Source organism: Triturus cristatus, chromosome 1_1 (assembly GCF_964204655.1).
Source record: "Triturus cristatus chromosome 1_1, aTriCri1.1, whole genome shotgun sequence".
NCBI lineage: Eukaryota > Metazoa > Chordata > Amphibia > Caudata > Salamandridae > Triturus > Triturus cristatus.
The window spans coordinates 563,150,645-563,175,124 of NC_140579.1; the positions used below are offsets into that span (position 1 = coordinate 563,150,645).

Sequence of the window (24,480 nt, forward strand, 5' to 3'; positions counted from 1 at the left end):
TTATGGTAGGGTTGGACATTGAATCATTGTATACCAACATCCCACACAAGGAGGGTCTACTAGTCATTGAATAGCTACTCGAAACTAGACCTAGACCTACCCTTATACCCACGGAATTAATCCTGGATCTCCTCCACATCACCCTAGAAAACAACTACTTCCTATATCGCGATACCTTCTACCTCTAAGTCAAGGGCATCTCCATGGGTGCCTGCTTCGCGCCCAACTTTGCCATTTTCTTTGTTCACCATCTGGAGAAAACACACATCCTCACTACAAATAATCCATTTATCGACCATATTACCCTTTGGCGTCGATACATCGATGATATACTTCTATTGTGGAAGGGCTCCACCCTTAGCCTGAACCCCTTCATCGATTGGCTTAACCACTCTCAAACCCACCTGAAATTCACTCACAAATCATTGGTCCCCCCTCCATCGTTCACATACTCAGGCAGTAACTACCTTGCTTTATCGATCCACTTTGCTCGTGTGGCATTTTGCAAAAACAGCTTCACATGCTCTTTTTCCCGTTTCCCGTCTACCTCTGTCCAATTGACTGATTTTTGTTATCTGTACATTTCTTGTTCGTTTAAAATGATTGAGATTACACCACACACAATTGTTATAACTGTCACATATGCAGTCTAGTTGTTCTCCTCTCCCTTTTCCGTACCCCACCCTGCTCCCATCACGTCACAAGCGCCTCCACCAATCACAGGGCTTCATTTTTCTTGTCATCGGCACACGATCACATGACCGGCAACCTCAGCGTATCGCTTTAATACACCGCCGTGTGCTCTCTGCTCATTCACCTGCCCTCATTCGCAGCGGAAAGTCGCCAGCTCCGGCACTCCCTCTCGTTCGGATTAATTCGTGAACAACAAGTAAGTTCCTGTCCTGCGCTCACCTTCTGCCTCCCCCAGGCATCCCTACCTCTTCTTTAACCCCTTTTTAATTATTTCCCTCCTCTCCCCAGCTCTTCCACAACCAAGACCAATTTGCGGTCCCCCCCTGGACGGATCTATTTGTTGCCCGCCCCGTGACTTGCTGGTTATCTGGCTATCACTCGGCTCTCCTACACGCATCCTTGGCGTGCTCCCACAGGTAATTACGGAACCTTACCCCTCCCACTTTATCCTCTCCCAGCTCTCCCTTGACCGCACTGGCCCCACCGCCCTCCGGACTGTTGCTGACCGGCTTTTCTCCCCTTTTTCCTCCAGCCCCCTCTCAACACCGAATTGCTGTGCCTCAACGACGGGTTGATTTCTCGCCCTTCCATTGCTTGTTGCTCCTTCTGCATCCACCTCAACACGCACCTCGGCACGGGTTTTGAGGTAATTTCTAACAACCTGCGCGTATTCTTTTCTGGTGTACACCCCATGTGATCTATACTCACGCCCTCCTCCTCTCTATAGGACATCACATCTGGAGTCCTTAACATCCTGACTACCATCCGACTGATTGTGACACAGGACTGTGTCCTTTCCAGGTAGTCATTCCTGCCTTTCTCTCTACGGCCATGCCCCTACCCCTTCCCCCTTTTCCCTCATTCTTTCCCTGCGCTAACCATCCACCGCACCCCTCCTTGTTGTTTTTCCTTTCATCCCCCACCTCAATGTCTCCCACATCACCGACACTCGCCCATTTCTGATATGCACGCGATACACCTACCCCTCTCCTCCTTCCTACTACCCCTCCCTCTCTCCCCCCTGTACAGCACCGCTTTAAAACCAACAACCCGTCCTGAAGATGATCCTGAGTTATAGGATCGAAACATCGTCGACCGCTCAGCGCAAATAATAGCGCACTATATGCTGTGGTTCCTTCAAACAATTGCCTTAAATTTCAAACGTATTAAAACACTACCAGAACCACCTCTATTCACTGTATATATTAAGTCACCAATCTCACTTTGCGCCGTTTTACGCTGAATACACATTGTCACTTGCGTCACCACTTGTTGTGTCACTTACACAATTTAGCACCAAGTTCAATTTCGGGTTGTTTTTATGCAATTTCTTGCTTACAGTGCTGCTACAACTGTACTCAATTATGCTTTAAATATACGATGCCTAGTGCAGCTTCCAAACAAAAAAAATGTCCCAAGAGTCTCTCTTCTTCCTTGCTGAAATGTATTTGACATGCTTGTCTAACTGTCTTACATGAATTACACCAGTTGAGATATTGTTGTTATTTCTTACACAAATGCAGATGGCACCTTCCTGCCCAGAGAATCTCAGGCCGCAGTTCATTGGATGGCCCGAGTCTCACTCCCTAGGAGTGGTGCCAGATTAAGGTGTCCATCTTCCTAGGATCACGTATGCGGGGAAGAGCTTCGGTTCTCACTACTACGTGAGGTGTTATTTTGTTCCCCTTCTCTCTTGGTGCAGGGAGAAGTCGTGTCCATTTTGGATTGACTTACTGCATACAAGTTTGTGTCTGTTGTTCGCTTACCTTGCCCTCCTGTTCACCACCAGATGTTGGGCACTCAAAGCGATTCCCACGCACAGTCTAGCCCTGACACGTCTGCACACATGGAAGCGGTGTAGTGTTACAGACCTCGACCTCTGAGCAGGTTGGAGGTTGTGAGGATTTACAGAACACAGTCCAGTCTCCAGTCACTGCTGGAATTCTTCTTGTTCAGCCAAAACATCATTAAACAGCGGTGCCTGCCAAGCGGAGATTTCCTTTCGCTTTTCAATGTATCTAAATTAGTTGAAATGTTATTATTTTTGGACTGCATGCAGTCAGACTGATACAGATGACAACGGGACGATTCAAAACATTTGTAGTCTGTTAAGTGAGTTCCTGAACCATTTTATTAACACTTCTGAGAGAAAAAGAAACTCTTTACAGTCAATGGACTCGGACCAGGCTTGCGATGGACAAAGCGTGTTGCTTCAACACTTGCGACAGATAAAGAAAGAGTGTTGCTTCAACAACGTTGATTTTGGAGTTTGTATGTGGTGATAATGCTTACACAAAGGTAGACCCAGAACTAAATCATGTGTTATCTTGGGCCCTAAATTCTGCATCCCACAGCAACCCAGTATCATTCCCAGGTCTTGGACGAGTGCATTAAGTAAGGCCGTCCTAAAGACATTCACTACCAAATTTACCACACAACTGAGTACACAGTGTTCACAACAGCACTCTCCACCAGGAAAGACTTTGAGCAACTATATGGCAGAACATATTAAGGCAGAACTCCTAATACACCTCCGATACCACCCAAACATGCCATTGACTGGCTATTACAGCAACCAAAATCATTGCAATTACCTTAAAGGCATGTATTTGTTCCAGATGAATGGCATGCATACTATCTTCGATGCAGGTGTATGCACTATTCATAAAACACAAAAAACATTTATTCACAACTCCTTGAAATTATAATAATAACTGACATTTATAGAGCACACAGCTACCTCAGAAGAGGTGTCCCGGCAGCAAACTAACAAAAGGATAGACCAGGAGACTATGCCTGAGTAAAGATCCAGGTTTTTAAAGCCTTCCGGAACTCTAGTTCTGTCTAAATCAGGCGCAGGTGGACCGGCAGAGAATTCCAGAGTTATGCTATTCTTAACGAAAAGGACCTGCCACCTTGCCAGATTTTAGGATATCGTGGGATGTGAAGGAGCTGCAGGTGTTTGGAGCTCAGGGTCTGTTCCTGATGATAAGGATTCAATCTCTGCCTGATATAGCAAGGGCCTATGCCCCTAGTGGCTCTAAAGGCCAGGGTCAGTGACTTTAACTCTATCCTCCTGCTTACCGGGAGTTAGTGCAACTATCTCAAGTGAGGGGAGATATGGTTCCGGAGGGGAACCCCCCGAATCAACTTTGCTGCGGTATTCTGAATTATTTGTAACCTGCGAGTCCGGTGGGCAGGTAGCCTCAAATAAAGGCTGTTAGCATATTCCAGCTGTGGAGTCACCAGAGCATGGACCGTAATCTTACGTCTCTCCTCTGGCAGATAGCGTATACATTTCCTCATGGATCTCAGCTTCAAAGAGCAGATAGAGGATATGTGATGCACCTGTGCCGTGAATGATAGCTCTTTATCCAGACTAATTCTCAAATTTATAGCTGAATCTGCCAGAGTTGGGGACAGAGTCACCTCCATGGCCCACCAGAAGTTTGATGGGGGGGGGTGATGCCTGACTTAAGAACAAGACCTCGGTCTTTTCTGCGTTCAGTTTCAGGCAGTTCCCATTCATCTAAACAGAAATATTTTTCAGGCATTCCTTGAAATTATGAAAGGCAGCTGCAGAGTGTTCTTTAAAAGAAAAGACCAACTGCATGTCGTCCACATAGAAAACTACCTTCACACCCCAAGATTCAATGAGGGTGGCCAGTGGGGTAAGGTAAAGATTGAAAACCGAGCCGAGCCCTGAGGCACACCGCACACCAATGGTTTCCGTGAAGATGAGAAAGGACGAAGAGAGACCTGTTGGGAGCAATCCTCCAGGAATGACCGAAGCCAGGACAGTGCCTTCCCATGCACACCCAACTGGCTTAGTCTCCTAAGCAGGATCAGGTGTGTAACTGTGTCGAATGCAGCCGACAGGTCTAAAAGTACCAGCATGGCAGATGAACCCCGGTCCCCAGTCTCTCTCACTGATTCGGAGACTTATAAAAGAGTGGCCTCCGTACTGTACCCAGCTCGGACACTTGATTGAGAATCATGTAGAAGTCTATTAGCTTCTATCAAATCCACCAATTGTTTATGAACCACCTTCTTTAGGATTTTAGCAGGAGCTGACAGCAGAGAGATAGGTCTAAAATTGCTGAGCACCCCAGGGTCAGCATTTGTGTTTTTTAGTAATGGCAGCAGGAACACATGTTTCCATGCGGCAGGATTGATGCTAGATTTCAGGGAGGAGTTCTAAATTTTGTTTAATGTGTTTAATCAAGGGGCCAACATATTAAAAGAACAGGCAGGGCAAGGGTCTCCTGGGGAGCCAGACTTGCACTTCGATAACTCCATCAATGAGCCTTCAGCTGAAAAAGGGAGAAATTCTGAAAAGGAAGTTAAGGAATCTGAGGCCCGGGCTTGCAAGTGAGCTGTATGTTCCACATCCAAGGAGAAGAAGGAATAAAGTTTATGGATCTTTTCCTCAAAAAAGTACGACAGACATGTGCAGAGAGGAAGAGAGGGGTCAAACGTGCTGTCTATGGCTGTTGGGTTTTTAAAAGTTTTTACAATACTTAAAACTTCTTTGGCGGAGTTCTTTGAACTCTCAATGCGACTTGCAAAGTATTCCCTCATCTTACTTCGCTTTAGCCTGAGCCTCTTTATAGATGCTTATTGCTGTGGTACTGTAGGACTTTCTCCAGCATCACTCAAGCTTCTTACAGAGGCTCTTCTCCATTCTTCATTCAGTTGAGAACCAAGGGGCTGAAGGTTTAAGTCTATTGGATATTGCTAACCTTAGTGGGGCAACTGTGTCTAAGTAAGTCGTATCACATACTTTAAAACAGGATTAGTCACTGTCAGGATTACCTGTCACCTTTGGTACAGATTCTTGAATTGCAGGCCCAAGGGCCTCTTTGGTGAACTTCCTCCAGTTCCTCATAGTTGCCATGTTTTTGCTATGTATTGATGGCATATTCTCTGAACTAAAAGTGAATGGTACCAAGAAGTGGTCCATCCATATCAGACGCAGGAGATCCCACACGCTAAAATGTTGGTTATTTGGGAAGATCAAATCCAGCATGTGGCCCGCTCTGTGGGTAGATGCGATTACCACCTGTGTGAGGTTAAGGCCATCTAATGTCACCATAAACTAGGCCGCCTGGGAGCAACTCGGGTCGTGGACGTGTAAATTAAAATCTCCCAGAACTATCAGATTAGCATATTGTAATGATAGCTGAGAAATAGTGTCGCAAAGATCTGGCAAACAGCTAAAGGGACAGTCTGGTGACCTATATAGTAATAGCCTGGCAAAGGAGGTGTACGGTGAGATCTTGACACAGAAGGCCAAACCCTCAATGTTCCCAATATGGCCCAGCCTCGCGGTACACAATCTCCCAGTTGTCCTTTAGAATGATTGCAACACCACCCCACACCCTATCTCCACCTCGGTTAGCGCATACTATCCGAAAACCGGGTGGGGGGGCAGCTAGCACCAGCTCAGGGTTCATACGCTCCTTCAGCCAGGTTTGTGTTAGGAACATAAGGTCCCAGGAAGCCTCAGCTAGGGAGAGTCAGATGTCATCTATGTTTTCAGAAGAGACCTGAAATTAATCAGACAGGCTTTGACTGTAAAACTTTTAACATTGGAGAGTCCTGCAATTCCTCCTTCCGGCCCCACCCTACGTCCAACTTAAAATTGCAAGCCCTGCAATAGTACTCGGTGTTCCTCCTCCCTAGGTCCATCCTGGAATTACCAGAACATACGTTTCTATTCATAGCCAAAAGCGAGTCTTTAGACCATTTAATGGTCTGGAGGTTTGAAATCAGGGCAACATGTCTGGCGCTGGCCACGTGCAGGATGCGGACGGGCTTAGACGGGCTTGCCTTTGGCGTGCCTTGTCCACTGTGCGTGTCCGCGTCGTGGCTCTCATTGAATAGGAACTGGACAGGCTGGTCTGACAACCAGACCCGCAACCCAGCAAAATGGCGTCTTACCAATGTCCCTGCCGAGAGGAGGAAATATGACACTTCACTCGGGGTAAAATTTTGGTGGAAGCTGAAACCCCGCCCTCCCAGCTGAGGTAAGAAAAAACAATCAAACAATACCCTTGACAAATGGAAATAAAATAAAGATAGCGTAAAAACCCCATCGATGCACCCTGCAACACGTGGAAGTGCAAATAAAAAGCAATTATCTAAAAGCTAATTTCTTTTTAAAAAACGCGACAACCAGCTAATCTCTTTAGTAATCTCTATACACACATAGCACAGATTCGAGGTTTACACATTAACCCAAAATAGGAACATGCATAGGCACACTACTTAGTTTTTGAGCTGAATCACACTCTGATTTGGAAATTCATCCCAGACTTCCAGAAGTGCTACGCTGCCAAATTAGTGACAGAATGTGTGCTGAAGATAACATTTGCTAAATTTAACACTATTCATCAAGCAGCAGAAAAAAAACGAATTTACAAATTGTTCCAATAGTAATTTTTATAGTTTGCAATAAAGATTCTGTGATGTTCTATTGCAAATGATGTCTCTGAAGAAAAAAATTAACAAATGGGGAGACGGGCCCAGCGCTTGTGCGATGCAGTCGCTCCAGTGGAGAGCACCACCCCTGAATCTCTTAATGTGTAACTTACAGTGACAATGCCGGAATTTTTCTGGGTGCAGACACCCTGATGTGAATAGGTGCTGCAAGCCCGTTGAAGTGCTTGGGGAGTGCTGACTGAGCTGTGGGGGTGTGGGCAGGAGCGTAACAAAGGCCCCCGCAGAGCGGGGGGCCCGATCTCCAGGGGCCCCCTAAGCGCACTGTACACTTACACTCACAGACAGGGTCCATCTGAACTCCGGGACCTAGTGTTAAATGCGGCCCCCAGGGGAAGTGAAGGTCGCAGACCAGTCTTCCCCTGGGGAATTCGCGCAAAGACCGGAAGGACAAGGTGGGGGGTGGGATTAGAGTGGCAAGGGAAAGGGGCGGGATTTGGGTGGGTTTATAACATGTTGGGAGAGGAGGAACAGCCTCTTCGTAACACCCGAGCAACACTGGGAGGACATAATAAAACTTTGTCCACCCACCCACCCTACAGGTCTTATGCGATGGGCTTGGGGTGGTTTTCGGGTGTGAGCGTGCCAGTTTAGGGCAGGTTGCAGAGCAGAGGTGTTGCGGTACTTTGGAGGGGTGGTGAGTCGCATACGGGCGGATCGACCCCTCGGGGGGGGGAGAACGGTACACGGGTGACTGATAGTGGGGCGCGTGAGGCAATGAAGGAAATGCAACAGAGGATGCTCGGAGGGCAAGTGAAGGTGAGAATGGGGAGAGGAAGGAGGTCACCGAGTGAATGGGGAAGAGTCAAACAGGTGAGATGGTTTTGAGAAGGAAGAATGGAGAATGAGTTGGTATGGGATGGGGAAAGTATATTTATTGCATTTATGTACTATGTAAGAAAGTTTAAAGGATTGCAACCTTGTCCTAATAAATGGCCTTTTACGCTTCAAGTAACAGCGTGGAGTGTGGTTCTTGCGCGAGTTAACTTGTCGCTCAATGCGCTGAAAGAGCACAGTTTTTACCAGAGCAGCTGGTGAATGTGGGTGGGTGATTGGGCGCACTCTAGTGGGACAGCAGCCTGCAGCGCGCGGTGTATGCAACTCGGCAGATTTAGAGGCTGGCCTCGGTAAGCTTGCTAGTAAGTACAAATCATGCAACACTGCTCGAGTGTTAAAACAATCACTGCGCAGCCGCGTGGCATTCCTCACTTTCACTTACGTCACAGTTGCTGCTGCCAATGGTTGGTCAGCGGGAGACGGTTGCATTTTGCACTGTGAGCGCGCTCTTAAATGCGTCCTGTCGTTCCAAACGTGAGTCCAACCCCCGAGGACCCCACGCGGGCCACCGTGGTCTGGGTGCTGCCCGAGCAAGCCAGCTTGGACCCCTGACTGCAGCTCAGCTGATATTGAGCCGGCCCGAGAGCAGAGTCCACGGACGGCCGACATGGAAATGCAGCTGCTTTCTGACCGACGCTGCATAAAGTAAGTGTGTGCAAGGAAAGCCTAAGACGCATATAATAATTTGTTCGAAGTAGCTCATTCATTTAAAGTTCCAAATATTATGCTTGCCATAATTTGGAGCCTCTGTCTGCCAGCAGGGTCTATTATTTAGGCGCATGAATTATTGAAGATTAAGGGTTAGGAGCCCTGGTCTGAGGGAGCAGTGAGTAACGAACAAAACCAGCGTAATAACTGTATCTGCAAAGCCACATGCGGCTTTTATTACTCAAAATAATAACGCGCAATGACAATCCGTCCCACCTCTTTTTTTTTATTTAATTTTGTTTCGAACTAACTATACATGTAGCGTGCATCAACCTCCCTGTCTTGAGACATGCCCAATGCCAGTCTGCGGGGACTCTGGCGACTTCAGTCAGCTCAGTCTTGTTGTCTTGTTGATTTATTAGGCAGCTGATGAGATGGGGCCTCTCACATGCTAGGAGACTCGGCCCGGGTGCACGTGGGACAGAGAAGCCCTGGAGTAGACTGATGCTACTTGATTGGTTGCCAGGAGGTAGGAAGAAGGCCGAGACATTTACACTATGTGCCTTATTACTTACCTAGGATAGTCAGACGCGCACACTGCGACCTTTACTTCACTATTCGTGACCTGTGCTGAGTGCAGACACACACAGCCTCATACACAGCACACTTTTTGTAGCATTGCTGAGTGCAGGCATGGGGCAGAGACGCAAACTCTAAACGCAAGGCTATTTTCATGTTGTGCACAGTAGCAGCTAACACACAGGGAGAGATTATTGTATGGATCCACACCGGGATTGTATACAGTTAACAATTGCTTATTTATAGCATTTATTCAGTCTAGGTAAACTGATCTTCATTGCTTGATTTACCTTGTGAGTGTCACTCATAGTCGTTGAAATGTCACTCATAATTACACAGAATTTATGAAAATGTCACACATAGCAATCTGAAACCCTGGCAGCTATGCAGTACCAGAGTTGCTAGCGCTACAGAGGGCCCCCAAAACGGATCTGCTCAGCTGATTTAACCGACCAGTTCAGAGTCCCACCAAACTGTTGCTTTCGTTTTGCAGTTAAGTCGTTATTTGACAACTCCAGGCGGCATTCGAGCTGTCATTTGCGCCTCCACCCACCCAACCAAATAGAAGGCAAGTAAATGCCAGAAGGGAATACAACAGAGATATCTGCTTAAGGCCGACACTGTGGCAATGCCGATGAAAATCCTTACTGGGCAGCGTGAGATTTTAGTGCTGTCAACCATAACTGGGCTGAAAACTATTCACAGGAAGATGACGTGTACGCTGGGCATACACTGAAAATTCGGAGGTCACATAGGAAGTTATCACTCATAAACAGGTAGTCACAACTAACGCCAAGTCTTTCTGCTTATCGGTTAAAAGGCAGAGGTTTACATCACATTGTTGCAACAGCGTATGTAAACGATATGATGACTATCAAAACCTATCTTTTCCCCCCTGGACCTTAATATTTTGCATGGATTTTATTACATTGACCTGTTGCTTTTCTCTGGTTTTCCTTTGTCTTGTATGTATATCCCTTCTGCCTGTCAAAGCGCCGGGACGCCCCTTTGCTGGGGCAGCTGTGCGCTATAGAAGCTATGATAACATAACATAACATAACAAGTGAATCAGTGACGTTGCCAGCCTGACTTGAAGATGGCAGACTTCTTAGCAGCTTGTACCATAGTGAGTTGACGCACTACTTGCTTAGCGGTCTTTTAAAAATACATGCCATGCCTGTAAAAAACACCAAGTGGCAACCCTAACATAGTGTGCTGGGAAGTGACCAATACCAGTACTGTGGTCGTCCCTCAAAAGGCCACTGTAGTCACGCGTCTATACTGGGGCTGTGCTCGCTTTGCAAGTGGCAGTCACTCCTTTTCTCCCCCCTTTTGTGTTTCGTACGGCTGGACAGGGGATGGTGTATGACCCCGCAGTCGGCTGTTTATAAAGTGATTGCAGCTAGCTGTGACAGGTGCATAAAGATAAAGTGACTCATCTGCCATGGCCGTACAGTGGGAAAGGTGTCGATGAGGCAGTGCAGGCTCTGGTTCACTCTCTCCCTACCTGCTGCATTATCACAGACTCCTCTGCACCACTAAACTGGAGTGATTTGGAAGACTGTTATTTATAGCGCTAAGAGGCAGCAGAAGTGCGGTGCTCACACAATATAGATCACAGATTATTATTCCATAATAGTACCAGTTCGATGTAAATTGCAGGGGCAGTGAAATCCCTAGTATGGTGGGGGATATTCCACCGTCGGCTTCTTCTCTGCGTTTCTCTTTTCCTAATTAGAAGAGAGTGTTGTCCATAAGCGCTCGGGTACAAACCAGACCCGTGGATTCATCTCTGATGGGGTCTCAGAGCATTGGCCTTAGCGAGGTCTGTGCCAGCTGTACCCCTTGTGCTGGCAGGTGGCGTTACTCCTGTGCATTGTTGCACACATTTTGTTTGGACCAGATTCCCTTATTTGCGCCTCAGCCTCTCTATGGTATCCCTTGTTGCCTTGCGTTAGAGTCACACTTCTACTGGCGCATACAGCTAAGCTTACTTCTACCCTTCGGGTATTTAAATGCCTCTTTCCTATTCCTCCTCTCTACTGCCTTCCACACCTAGTGACCTCCCTCGCTGGGGTCTCTTGCCTGTCTTTTCTCTCTTGGAGTAAAGCAAGACATTGTCCTCGCAAAGTGGCCAGATTGGTTTTATTCACACTCACACTTTAGCGCTACTTTTCAAAGTTTACCACTGAAGTGCTACTTTCGTTTTTTTAATCTTTCTTTGAACAGCATTGTTTTCCTTAGTTGGGGAAGCGCAGCATTCCTGAAGGGACTGCAATACTAGTTAATGTGTAGAGTGGAAAACGTTTAATGTGTTCATTATAAGCTGTTTTCCTTATTTTAGTTTATCTGCGTACAGGGATGTGGTCTTTATAAACCAAACTGCTTACGTTTTGTAAGGATATAAGCAATGGACATTGAAACGGTTCACTTCTAGGCCCTGAAGTCATGTCCTTAACTTTTCAAGCAAAAACACTCACTGATTTCTGAATAATGAGTGTAAAAGCATTACGGTAACCACGTTGTTCCTGCTTACATTTCACATGCTTTACTTAATCTTGCATTTCCTATGAGTGTTTGCTTTTTCCAGGATGTTGGTACTTTTTTTTTCAGGCAGCATATTACTCTTGTTTAGTGCATTATTTGAATTGAGTCGCATCCAGGTGTTTATAGCACGGCACGATTTGATTGTGGCTGAAGGCAGTGTGAGTTTCTCTCAGTGGAGCAGTCTGGTGCTCAGTGGGGGAGAGGATGTGGCACTATGGCCACAGCTGCCGATTTTGGCACTGGGGAACCAGGTTCAGCCTTCATGACCATTCCACCAGATCACTCTCCTGAAGGAGCACATTCCCATGCTAGACCTAAGAACGCGCCTCAAGACCTTAGAAGCCCTGGTGACATAGCACCAGCAGGTAGACCCTAGTGTGCGTTAACTTTGAAGGCCTGTCTACCACAATCCATACTGAGGTTCACCTCCAGTCTTGCGGGCAGGCCTACGAAGCAGCACACCCTAGAGCAACAGTGACTCCGTCACTGAGGTCACAGGACCCTTGATAACCAGCCAGCCTCACCCATTGGTACCTCCATTGGCCTTGTTACAGCAGTAGTAGCTGCAACTCACCAGGGATCGGCAATGCAGGATTTGCACACACACCAAACTAGGGGGCATATCATCAAGACAATTATCGCCGCTTTAGCGGCCGTTTTCAGCCGGAAAGCGGCGATAATTGCATCGCACTATTAGCAAGGTCACGCTATTGTGTGAATCCATGCCTCAGCGCCATTTCCCTTAACGCCCAGCTTTGCATCTCTAATGAGATGCAAAGTGGGCGTTTCTCCCCACAATAACGTGAGAAATGTCGCTAACTGACATTTCTCCAGTTATCTAGCCTCACGCTAACCTGCAGAGCGATAAGAAAAGTAGAGCTAACCGTGCTATTCGCTACTTTTCTTACGCCTGCTTTTCATCTGACTTAGCCATTATATCCAATGGAAGGTGGATATAATGGCTAAGTCTGCCCTGCCCTATCATCAAGCTATCCCTAAATGTTGTGCGATTATCGCTGGATTTCCAGCGATAATTGCACATTTGGCAGCTTGCGCATAGAATTCTATCGCTTTGGAGATAAGCGTTGCTGATTGCACGCTATCTCGGCGATAGAATTCCGCGTTAGCCGGCGAGAATTATCCTCGTGCTATGCGCGCATAGCGATAATTATCACCGGCATTGCTGATATGCCCCTTAGTTTGCAAATTTCGCTGTCTCTCTGCTTCATGCACAAGCACTTTTAACATGTGCTGCCTGCTTTGGGGCCACTGGAATTATACAACTATGGGGGACAAAATGATGCCGCAGTGTTTACTAAATTATGCAGCAAAAAATGGCTGCAGTGTAATGCGGTATCTTTTCTGATACTTTATTATTTTGACTTTTTACACATACTAACTGTCTTTGCAAAGATTTTGCCTCATTAGTACCAGTGTAACATACAAATGAAGCAGTGAGAAAGGTGACCAGTCAACCTTTGCAAAGGGCCCTCCACTTCGCAGCAACACAAGTCACATATTTAGTAACCTTTGATCCGTTTGAGCTACAGACAATTTATTAGTTATAATTGTCAAATTATGCAGCAGATGGTGTATTATGTGACAAATATGGCAGAGCCATAATTATGTGGAATACATTTGCAAACTAGGATATTTCGCCATTCATGTTTGAACTGCTCTTGCGGAAAAGGGCAAGAGAAGTTCTGATGACAGAAACTGCATGCCTCGGAGACAGATAGTGTGTGATTCCACTTTTGAGCATATGTGGGACATTCTATGATTGGAAATGTATCCCACTTTGTGAATGTATTTTAATGTCAATAACTCATATTAAGCCTTTAATAGACATGTGCATCCATTGGTAGAATTAAATAATGTAATAAGCTGTAACTGGTCAGTGAAATGCTAAACAAGTACTAGAAATTGGGATGTCCTTCTCTTTCTGGCCACACAATTGACTCCGCCCACTGATACAATCCTCAGGTTATCCCCGCCCTCTCATAAGCACAAAAAACACAAAGGGTTCAGCGCTATATAATGTACATTTGTTATTCCAGGTTCATGTTTCCAATCAAAGAATAAATTATTCAAGAGTCTTCATTTCTTGATAAAATAAGTTTCTTCTTTATTTTTCTTTTAAAATGTTTTCTTTATTTTCAAGAAGCCAGAGATCATAGCCAACGCGTTTCGTCTCACATCGAGACTTCTTCAGGGCTTGGCAGTACAATATTGCGTGATCCCGTCAATATATAATTGTTTCATGTGTTCTAGACTTCATCAGAGATTCAGAAACTCTATGTTGATGTTTTTACATCATCAACACGAAGGACATACATCTTGGGCTACCGTGCCGTTCGGGATACTGTGTACTGCATAGAGTTTCTGAATCTCTGATGAAGTCTAGAACACATGAAACAATTATATATTGACGGGATCACGCAATATTGTACTGCCAAGCCCTGAAGAAGTCTCGATGTGAGACGAAACGCGTTGGCTATGATCTCTGGCTTCTTGAAAATAAAGAAAACATTTTAAAAGAAAAATAAAGAAGAAACTTATTTTATCAAGAAATGAAGACTCTTGAATAATTTATTCTTTGATTGGAAACATGAACCTGGAATAACAAATGTACATTATATAGCGCTGAACCCTTTGTGTTTTTTGTGCTTATGATAGGACTTGTTCCTAAATAAGGAGTATAGAGGGGAGTACTCCTTGGTTCGTTGCGCTATCGTGTGGACTCAAAGACACCTGTCATTTGTTGGGTGCGGATTTCTATAGCCTCTGCCCTCTTTCTTTTGTGTTTTTATCCCCGCCCTCTGATTCTCTGCCCACAGTTCCCCTACTTTTTTTCCCCACTTCGACCACTGCCGCGCACACACGTCCACACCTCCTTCAATACATATAATGTCGCGCTCCCGATCACACGCTTTCTACACACGCACAGATAATCTCTCCCCTTCCCTCTCTCGCTCTTTCTTTTTACGCACATTCAGATCGCTCCCTCAATTTACACACTGTGCGCGTTCCTCTCCCTCGCTCGCTCTCACACTGGCACCTCCCCCTCCGCTTAGACTAGAATAGCCTTTTTTTTCCCTCTTGCTCGAGGAACTGTAGCATCTTGGAGGCAGGCAGAGGGAAGGGGGAGGTCCCTGCAGCCTTGGCGCTCGTCAGGCGGGCAGGATGCTAAGAGCAGGGGCTGGTCCTGCTGCAGCGAGCCCACCAGCGCCCGGGCTACATCCAGCCCTCTGTGCACAGCTGCACTAGCTGCAGCCTGCTCCGAGCCCGTTGCAGACGCTGCAGCCAGCCCACCCATGCACAGCTGCAGTAACTGCGGCTGTACACCGCCCCACCCCCCGCAGAGCTGCAGTAACTACGGCCACTGCACGACCTATCCCTTTGCTTAGACGGCAGGGTTTGTGCTTTTGATTTTGTTCCCATTTTTATTTGATTTTGTGTTTTCCCCTCTTCTCTCCTCCAATCCACCTGCTGTGCTGTCTCCTTTATTTTTCTATTCCTGTGCCTCGGACGCTGGGATTTTAAATGGTTGCGGCGCAGGAGGGATGCTTGGGACCAACCTCAAGGGCAGCCACCATGCCGTGGAGCTCGGCGGCGAGGACGGGGCTGCGGATCTGAAGGAGTACCCGAAGCCGGCGGCCGACACCAAGGCCATGATGCAGAAGCGGGGCAAGGCGCCCGGCCTCCAGCGGGCCAGCGAGCTGCGCGTCTTCAAGTCGGGCAGCATGGACACCAAGCTGCCCCCCAGCTCCAACCTACGCAAGCAGAAGTCCCTGACCAACCTGTCCTTCATGACTGACGCCGAGAAGAAGATGCAGCTTTACGAGCCCAAGTGGTGTGACGACATGTCCAAGGCAGCCCAGGGCGATGGCCGGGGTGCACCCAAGCTGCGAAATGGCCCCACTATCTCCAAGACCCTCTCCAAGTCCGAACACTCCCTCTTCCAGAGCAAGCTACCCCCTGGCCTGGGCAAGCCCCCGTTGGCTCCGTCCTCCTCCAGCATTGGCAAGCCCAGTCGGATCCCCCGAGGACCTTACGCCGAGGTGAAGCCACTCACCAAGGCCCCTGACGCATGTGTGGCCGACGACGTGAAGTCAGATGATGACATTATGTCAAGCAAAGCCAAGGCCCAGCAGAACCAGAACCTGGCTTCTGGAAAGCGTCAAGATGACAAGGCCTTCCTGAAGGTGGACCCCGAGCTTGTGGTGACGGTCCTGGGGGACCTGGAGCAGCTCCTCTTCAGCCAGATGCTGGGTGAGTCTTTCCAAGACCCTTTCTATATTGTTAATGTCTGCGACATTTAACACGAGTGAGGGCAGAAATGACATTAAGGGGAGTGCATGGATAGGGTGTAAGTATGCGACTGGGTCGCCACTGATGGGTGGAGCGTACCAACCATAGGTGGGGGTGTTCTAGCTTGTAGATGAATGCTTCATTACTGATGTCTCAGTGGGGCATGTCGGTCATACATATTGTATAGGTTGGATTTCGTTGAGTTGCGATTAGAATCCATTTCCCTTATATCAAAATACTGCTGCAAGAGCTGCAAGTATAGGCATGGGCTCAAGACATCATCTCTTGCCACATCCTTCTCTTGGTCAAATGGACAAATCCCGAAGGCCCACCAGGTCTCATGTAACCCCTGTTGTAATGTGTAGAGGAATCTTCGGTTGGCAGCCATTCTACATCTGTGGCATGCCATCAAATCACAATTTGGTTATTTGTGCTATTGTGATCTGTTATTCACATTTTTAATGCACTAAAACCAACATTAATGCACAGAAAAGATGCATCTGTATTTCTAGTGTGCGATCTGTTGACTGTGAATCTAATTGATAGTCTAATCCTCAATATTTTGGAAATATTTCATCTTCTTACTGAACACTTTTTTAAAATTTTGGGATACTTAAATTTACATTTGATGTTTGAAGGGCATTGTATCGTTTTTTGGCTTTTAAAGCTACCATAAACACTGTTTTTGTGATTATTGAAATACGATTTCTTTAGTGGCAGAGAAAGATTGTTTGAGACGAACGTGTTAATCTCATTAAATGTGTAATGCATTACCTAGGGATTTTAGTGCAGTTTACTCCATCAGTCGGTAGTACTGTGGCCCCTTTCATTGGCACGGCTCGTTGGATGGTACATGAGTGTTTTATTCGGAGAGTGATTGCTGGGGTTCTTTGCTGCACAGATTGACCGTGTGGGTTCTGTGGGAGGTGGTTTTAGGGACCTTGTGTCGGTTATTGAGGGGTTAATCGGGTCGCCTCTGCGTTCTGGTATATATGGTGCTAGCTAGACTAATATGATGAATATGTTGCACGACCCCCATTTTATTCGAGGGAAGCGAATATCTCTGTGGATATGGCTGTTTGGTTCCCGTGATTCCCTCTTACTGGTGATAAGTGAGCGCCTGCAGGGCGGGACCCATGCTGTCAGTCTGGCAGCAGCTCTCAATCCACTCATGGAGACTGACCCTCTTAGGATCACTCCACTATGGACCGTTCAGAGTCGGCATTTAGCAGTGAATTATTTTATATCAGTCGTTATTGTTGTCAGTCTCATTTTTCTTTTTCGCGATTAATAGGGTCGATTTGGCCAGTGGTAGAACCTGTGGCCTACAGGCTGCAATCATACCTCAGCAGCAGGTGCACAAACACCCCGACCTGCTACCCACCTTAGGAAGGGCAGGCCTGGGAGCTGCTGCCATTTTACGCATTGCTCCTTGCCCACCACTCTGACACTTTGTATATTGGAAGTAACTAGTACATGGCATGGTGGGTGTGTGCGCATGTGCAAGCTCACAGTCCACAGGTGTGCACATTTACACACATTCTGCTTCTTGAATGGACAGACTATGGGTGCAAAAATCAGAATATGGGAAAATTGTGAGCCAGAGTGTGGTGACTGTCGTGAAAATATTTTGACCAAGGGGCGGCATGCTAGGAGGAAGATCATTGTAATTCATGTACTATTTGCACATGCATTTTACTGTCCTCCCTCATATTCGTAACCCAGATGAAGGTATTGTGCTTTAATATTGCCAGGAAAATGTTTTATGGTGAGAGGTGGGGGTGCACTAGCACCATTGCAACCCAACTCCGGGATGTGCCACTGATGTACAACTTCAGCATAGGGGTGGAGTGGGCTCGTGAGTTTGGCAAATTGGAAACATTCCCACTTGGCCACTCAGTCGCACCATTGGAACATTGTAGAGAAGTGGGTCAAGTCTCAAGTGAACCATTAAAAGACTGGAGAGTGGCACATGGAAACATCCCCACAGTTGGTAGATGAGATAGCGGTGCAAGGGAGAACAAGTGATCTAGATGAAGCTAAGAGAGCAGAGAATAGGAACTCAGCTATATTATAGGGAGATGAGAGCTCAGCCTTTGGGAACTCAACTCAACTGCAGATAGCTTTGATAGAAGGGAGATCAAAGGGCAGAGCATGGGAACTCACGTGAACTATATGGAGATCAGAGAATAGTACAAGGGAACGTAAATAAACCACATGGAGCTAAGATAAACCATAGGGAGATCAGAGAGATCTGTATAGGAACTCAACTGCAAAAAGCTTTGCGAGCAGCACTTGTGAACACAGATGAATTGTAGGAATATCAAAGGGTAGAGCATAGGAACTGAAGTGAACTAAGGAGAGCTCAGATGAACTATAGGGAAATCAGAGAATAGTGCAAGGGAACTCAAGTGAAATAAAGAAGGCCCAAATAAACTCTAAGGATATCAGAGAATAGGAACTCAAGTGAGCTATACAGAGGTTGAATGCACTACTACAAGAACACAGCACATACAAACTCAAGTGAACTAAAAGGAGCTCAGAACTCTAGAGAGATCATAAGGCAGAGCATGGGAACTCTGGTGTAATATAGGAAGATCAGATGACCTATAGGAATATCAGAGAACAGCGCATGGAAACTCAAATGAACTAAAGGAAGCTCACCATAACTATACGGAGATCAGAGGGCAGAGTATAGCAATTCAGATGACGTCAGTGGGAATCCAAAGGCAGCAGGTAGTAACACATCAGAGATGGGGGAGCAGCTACTTGTGTATTTTGAAATATTGCTTTATATCTCCTGTGCTGTGTTGTACATTTTCATTTTAATAACTCCTGGCATCTGCCCTATTGGATTCATCTGGCTCCTGCATTAGTCAGACCCTCCAGGATTTCGCGGTTTGCCGCGAAATCAGCATTTTTGTAAAAATGCCGCGATTTTTACAAAAGTGCCCGTAAAATTGGTAATGCGCACAATCAGACAGCAACTGCTGGTGACTAAGTTTCATGGGGAGACACTTCTTCCCAATTTAACCTCTTCAGTGCCCCGCCCTTTCCCTGCCCTGTGCCGGCCGTTGCATTAGCGGGCGGGGTTCATGACGAGATAGTCTCGTCATGGGCACAGCGCAACCGCGCTCCATGACGAGACTATCTCGTCATGGGCACTGAAGGGGTTAAGAGGGTGCCTTTATTGTAGCAAACTCGGACAGAAAGAGGACATCTTGGGATCTAAACCGAGTGAAGAAACTGGTATGGTAATGGCAACATGACAAATGTAGGTGGCAGGCGAAAGAAGGGTAGGCGGCAAGCTTCCTGGTAACAGAGTTGGCACAAGTAAGGGCCAGGCGGACAAAAGGTGTCGGGCATCATGGCCCAAAAGGCAGCACAAGAAGATGAGATGAGGGCAAAGGCAGGAAGGAGTGGGATGGCAGCGAGCACCTTAGGGCAGAACCTGGCACGGTTAGAAATCAAGAGAGAGGAGGACATTTTCCAGGTATCAAGTGAAGTGACGAGGTAAGACCAGGATATGAGTTGATGAGGTGGGAACTGGATAAAAGCAGGGAGTAGAGGAAAGGTAAACAGGAAGGGACCTTTTTTGGGGGCAGAATGGGATACAGGCAGGTAATTTATGGGAAGCAAGGTGATGGGTACCATGGAGACAAGGGACCAGAACAGGACACTTAGCGCGCAGGCAGTGAACCCAATGGGGGAGATCAGGTGAAAAGAAGTCACACTCTGTAAACTGTCAGGCGGCAAGGAAGTGGTGGAGAGAGGACAGAGTAGCAGCAAAATCCATCCAGACATGTCCTGTGTAAATGTCTGTCACCCTAGCAGAATAGTAAAAAACAAGCATTTACAATGCAATAGGTCTCACATTTACGCGAGTTCCAGCTACTGGCATTGTAAATGACAATGCCTTTTATTTATGTTTTGGTTTATAAAACATAAATAAATGGCATTGTCATTTACAATGACAATAGCTTGAACGCGTGTTCATTGCAAATGTTATAACGTTGTGCCCCTCCGCCCCCTTCACCCGTGAAAACATTAACGGTTGGAGCCCTAGCCAGACCCTCTGGGATTTCGCGATTTGTCTTGAAGTATTACACGGTTGTATAGTGCCTTTATTATGAGTTTCTCCTCAGCTGCTCCTAAGTGAATTCCACAGGTCATATACTGTGACTGGTTGCATAATTTCAATTTCTTTGGGTAGCTCCCTGTCTCTCCAATCTGGATCCCCAGAACATACACTAAGGTATGTTCCAGAATGCCATTTCCTATGGGATGCTACCAGGCCGTCTTTGATGGGCTTCTCAGAACCTATACTAAAGCAAATGGAGGAGTGCATTTCCAAGGGATAACAGCCTTCACCTGTGGGCTGCTTCCCCTGTTCCAAATCCCAGGTTGCCTATTCAAAGTGGAATATTCTGCTAAAACAGTTTCCATTGATTTAAGTCTGAAAATGAATGATTATGAGTAAAATAAAATGCCGCAAAAATGCCTCTAAATTTCCATATTTGTGCCGCTAAATTTCCATATTTGTGCCGCTAAATTTGCTAATCCATGCCGCAATATCCTGGGGGGTCTGATTAGTGAGCTCTCTTGCCTGTCTGCTTTAATGTATTTTCTCTAATACATCTTGCATGCCTCCCAGCCTCGTCTTAAGGTCCCTGGAAAGTTCTGACTAGAGAGGGGGAGCTTCAGCTTACAAGGCGGGAGCAAGTGAATGGGACAGTGAGAGAAAGAGATGGGGCAGCAAAGGTTTGGGAAGAGTGGATACAGTGCCATGGACAAATGTGGAAAGAGAGCGGGAAGCGGACACCGCTGAGTCCAGAGACCTTGTTCTTCATGTCATTGCACAGAACAGGAAATGTGGAGAAGAGATTAGGAGGGTGCAGATCTTATGAGAAGTATGGGAATATTTTAAGGTCAGAACAAGGAAAGAGAAAAGGAAGGGAAGTATGTTAACTATTCCTAAGAAGGTGGAGTAGACAGCGAAGACAGCAGTGTGAGCAAGAGGCACTTGGGAAGGATGGGTTGACAAGGACAGAAGAAGGGAGAGAAACAACTGCATGAGAGGGGTGAATGAGGAGAGAAAGATGGGAGGGTGTAACTGGGGAAGAGAAAAAGGGATAAAAGCAGTGTGAACAATAAATGCTAGGTCTATCACAGAGAGGGTACTCCTGTATTTTAGTGTTCCTTTGTGAGGGTTTGAGTATGTAATATACCCTATTAATATCCTCTCCTACATGTTTCCCAATCTTGCCAAAGGTATCCACAATAAAGAAAGTAGCTCAGTTGTGATTGGAGAAATCTGCAGGTAATTTTAACCCCTGATCCCTTAGCAATAAGAGCTCTGCTACAGACAGCGTTAAGCTCACCCATTCAGAGTTGGTGCAGTGGGTGAGGATCCGATGATGAAGCATGCCACGGTGATACCTGTGGGTGACGATCCTTTTATATAATCTGAGATTCCAGGGTTCTTGTCCGCTACCACCAGAGTTTTCTAGAGCGTAGACACAAAGGAATAATAACATACTGCGGGGCCCTCTCTTTGTGATAGAGTTAATGCAGACTGGGAACCCTAGAGTATCCTGCACTATTGCTTCTCACTTCCGCCAGTAATAAATAGCAATAAATGCTAGGGACAGATAGATGGTAGTTCAGGAGAAAAAGCAGAGACAGTAGCATCTGCATGGGGGAAGCATGGGATGGTTAGTCGAGCAGTAACAACTGATTAAAAAGAGGGAAAGAATAGGAGGAGAACAGGGGTAAAAGGAACTGCTTTCAGGAGTGTGCGAGGGAAAGACATGGGAATTGTGATCAAGAGAACATGAAGGAGAGCAGGAACTGCATAGGACAGAGAAGAAGGGAGAAAGAGGTCAGGCAAGGAGAACATCAGGGAGGGGCTGAAGTACAGTGGAGTGAGTGAGGCAGTGACACAGGGAACCAGGACACCAGAGTCCACATTCCATTAAGTGCCCCTGGCATGGGTGCCCACTCTGCACCCGTGGGGCGCTTTGCAATTACGGTGGGGGCCACAGATGCTGTAATTCACATAGCACTAGCACTGGCGCTATCCCAAAGGGGCGTTCTCTCATTTACAAATTAGGAAAACACTTTGCCTCTTTGCTTATATCACACACATTGGCAGAAAGGCAAAGAGTCTGGATGCGTACTGAGTGTATGTCACCAAGAGGTAGTGCACAGTCGATCGCACTCTCTGAATGGGGCTGTAGTGGGTCCCAGGATCCCTCCAGACTTCCAACTGTAGGTTAAGGCACTCATTCACTGCTCTCGCCTGCAGGGGAATCTCCGTCCTCCTTGAAAGTGCAAGGCGGATGCGGACTGCACTGAACAAGACAGACTGGCTGCTTGAAATAGTCTGTCCCTCTTTCACAAACGGGGCAGCGCAAGACCGCGCCTGACCTGGGGCACTGCATTACCATTAATAGGGCGCAGTGTTCCTGTTTTAAACCAAGTGAACATAGTTAAAGGTGTCCTGAAGTCAAAGCATGGAAAACGCACCCTTAGTGAAATACAGCCCTGAGGACATGTCATGGTGGGCTTTGCTGACTTAGCGTATACCCAAACCTCTGCTTCTATGCCCCTGCTGTGCGTCAACTGAATTAATTTAATATGATTTTCTATGAGTTGTAGCTTGATTTTTAGGCAGCACAGCTAGGAAACAGCAAGCAAGATGTCCCTCTTTCTGAGCTCTGCTGTTGAAAAGCTCAGCTAGCCCCTCTAAGGGCAGTGTTGAACATGGCCGCTCGACTCGTATCTGGAGTAAAAAGATTTGAACACATCACTCCAGCTCTCAACTCCCTCAACTGGCTTCCCATGGAAGGGAGGTGCATTTACAAACTGGCCTGCATCACACACAAAACCCTTCACTCTCCGGCCCCTAACTACCTGAACAACAAACTGGTAAGAGCAGGTCAATCCAGATCGCTGAGAAGCTCCAACTCACTCCTTCTTATTCATCTGAAACCGAAAAAGAAAACCACACAATACCGATCGTTCTCTGGCAACGCTCCCAGGATGTGGAATGCTCTCCCTATAGTCCTCAGATGCAACCCCTCCTTCTCCTGTTTCAAAATGGACCTGAAAATCCATCTCCTTAACAAATACTTTCCTGACCAACGTCAACTAACCTAGACTTTAATATCCGAGTTTACTCCTCTCTCTTGACATTCAAGGATAGTTGGCTACCGGACTGTGTTAACCACCTTATCTTCCATGCTGTATTTTTTTATCCCTGGTTTTTGCTTCCTTACTGCCTACTATGTAATGCAATTTCCGTCTGTTTTTCTGTACAGTATGTATGTAAAGCGCTCTGATACCTACGGGTCAAGCTAGCGCTATATAAAACTTTTTAAATAAAATAAATAAAAAAGACAATGCAGAAGAGACGGGGGAGGGGGCGGCTGGTCTGTGAGCTCGAGGCAGTCGTCCCGGGGGTGCAGGCGCGACCCATGGCTGTGTCCAGTGTGCCAGGCTGGGCCTCCCTCTCAGGTGATTTAAAGTGATTGCTCATCTGTGACACATTTATAGCGCACTGAAGGCTGTTTGGCATCTGGCTCTTGGAAGACGTGCCAAAGCCACTACAGAAATGCACATGATGTTGGAATCTGCGGAAGGGGTTCATGGAGGATGTGGGGGGTGCTTGTGGACAGGGAGAGAGAGTGTTGTGTGATGAGCGTGTGTGGCGGATTGGCTTAAGCCTAGTTCTACGATGTATATTTGGATAGCGTGAGATCCAAGTGCTGTGGTCGAAGTTAAGTGTCACTTGTTTAACGTGCAGCTGACATTAGTCTGGTGTTACTTATCTCTGTCCGGAGTGGTTACAGGTGGAATTGTAAGTTTAGTTGTAGAAGCATGTGCTTGCAGAATGACCTAGATCGTGGGTAGAGTTGGTTGAGGTGGGCGAGTCCTGGCACGTGGTCCGGTTGTGTCGCAGAGAACGTGACGCTGCTGTCGTAAGCCTGCTCAGTTTTAAAGGGGATGTGACCGATAGAGAGACCGTACTTCATGCAGCTTTATTTTATCTGAAAAGTTCTTGACTGTCATTATGAGTTCTTGTCTGTATGAGCTTGTGTCCTATCGTGTATCGCAGTTTATTGGTTTCATGGGGTTTTCTTACCACTGTCTAAATATCACGTATGGGACAGAAATGAAAAGATATGTTTTTACGTCTTATTTTTGTGTTAATAGTTTCCTTATCTGGGTGGGCAGGGAGTTGCACAATTTCCTCACTTGCACGAAGAAAGAACGTCCTCTTGTGTTTCTCTGAAAAAAAATCTATGTATGAAATATAGGCTTCCGTCTTCATGCTAAAAATGCATGTGTGCATAGAGGCTG

At 46.6% G+C, this 24,480-nt stretch overlaps 1 protein-coding gene across 13 annotated transcripts in view; it reads left to right on the top strand.

Annotated features, from left to right (window-relative positions):
- The window catches only part of NAV1 (neuron navigator 1), a 2,160,095-nt gene that overhangs the window by 658,953 nt on the left and 1,476,662 nt on the right, over window positions 1–24,480 (top strand). For 2 of the 13 annotated variants that reach the window (XM_085644374.1, XM_085644383.1), the window contains exon 1: window positions 14,953–16,077. The exons of 10 other annotated variants lie outside the window; for them this stretch is intronic. In XM_085644374.1, the coding sequence (XP_085500500.1) occupies window positions 15,369–16,077 (709 nt within the window). In that variant the 5' untranslated portion in view covers window positions 14,953–15,368. Of the gene's footprint in view, window positions 1–14,952; window positions 16,078–24,480 lie in introns of those variants that run through there. One more of the 13 variants, XM_085644409.1, reaches the window with a different exon arrangement.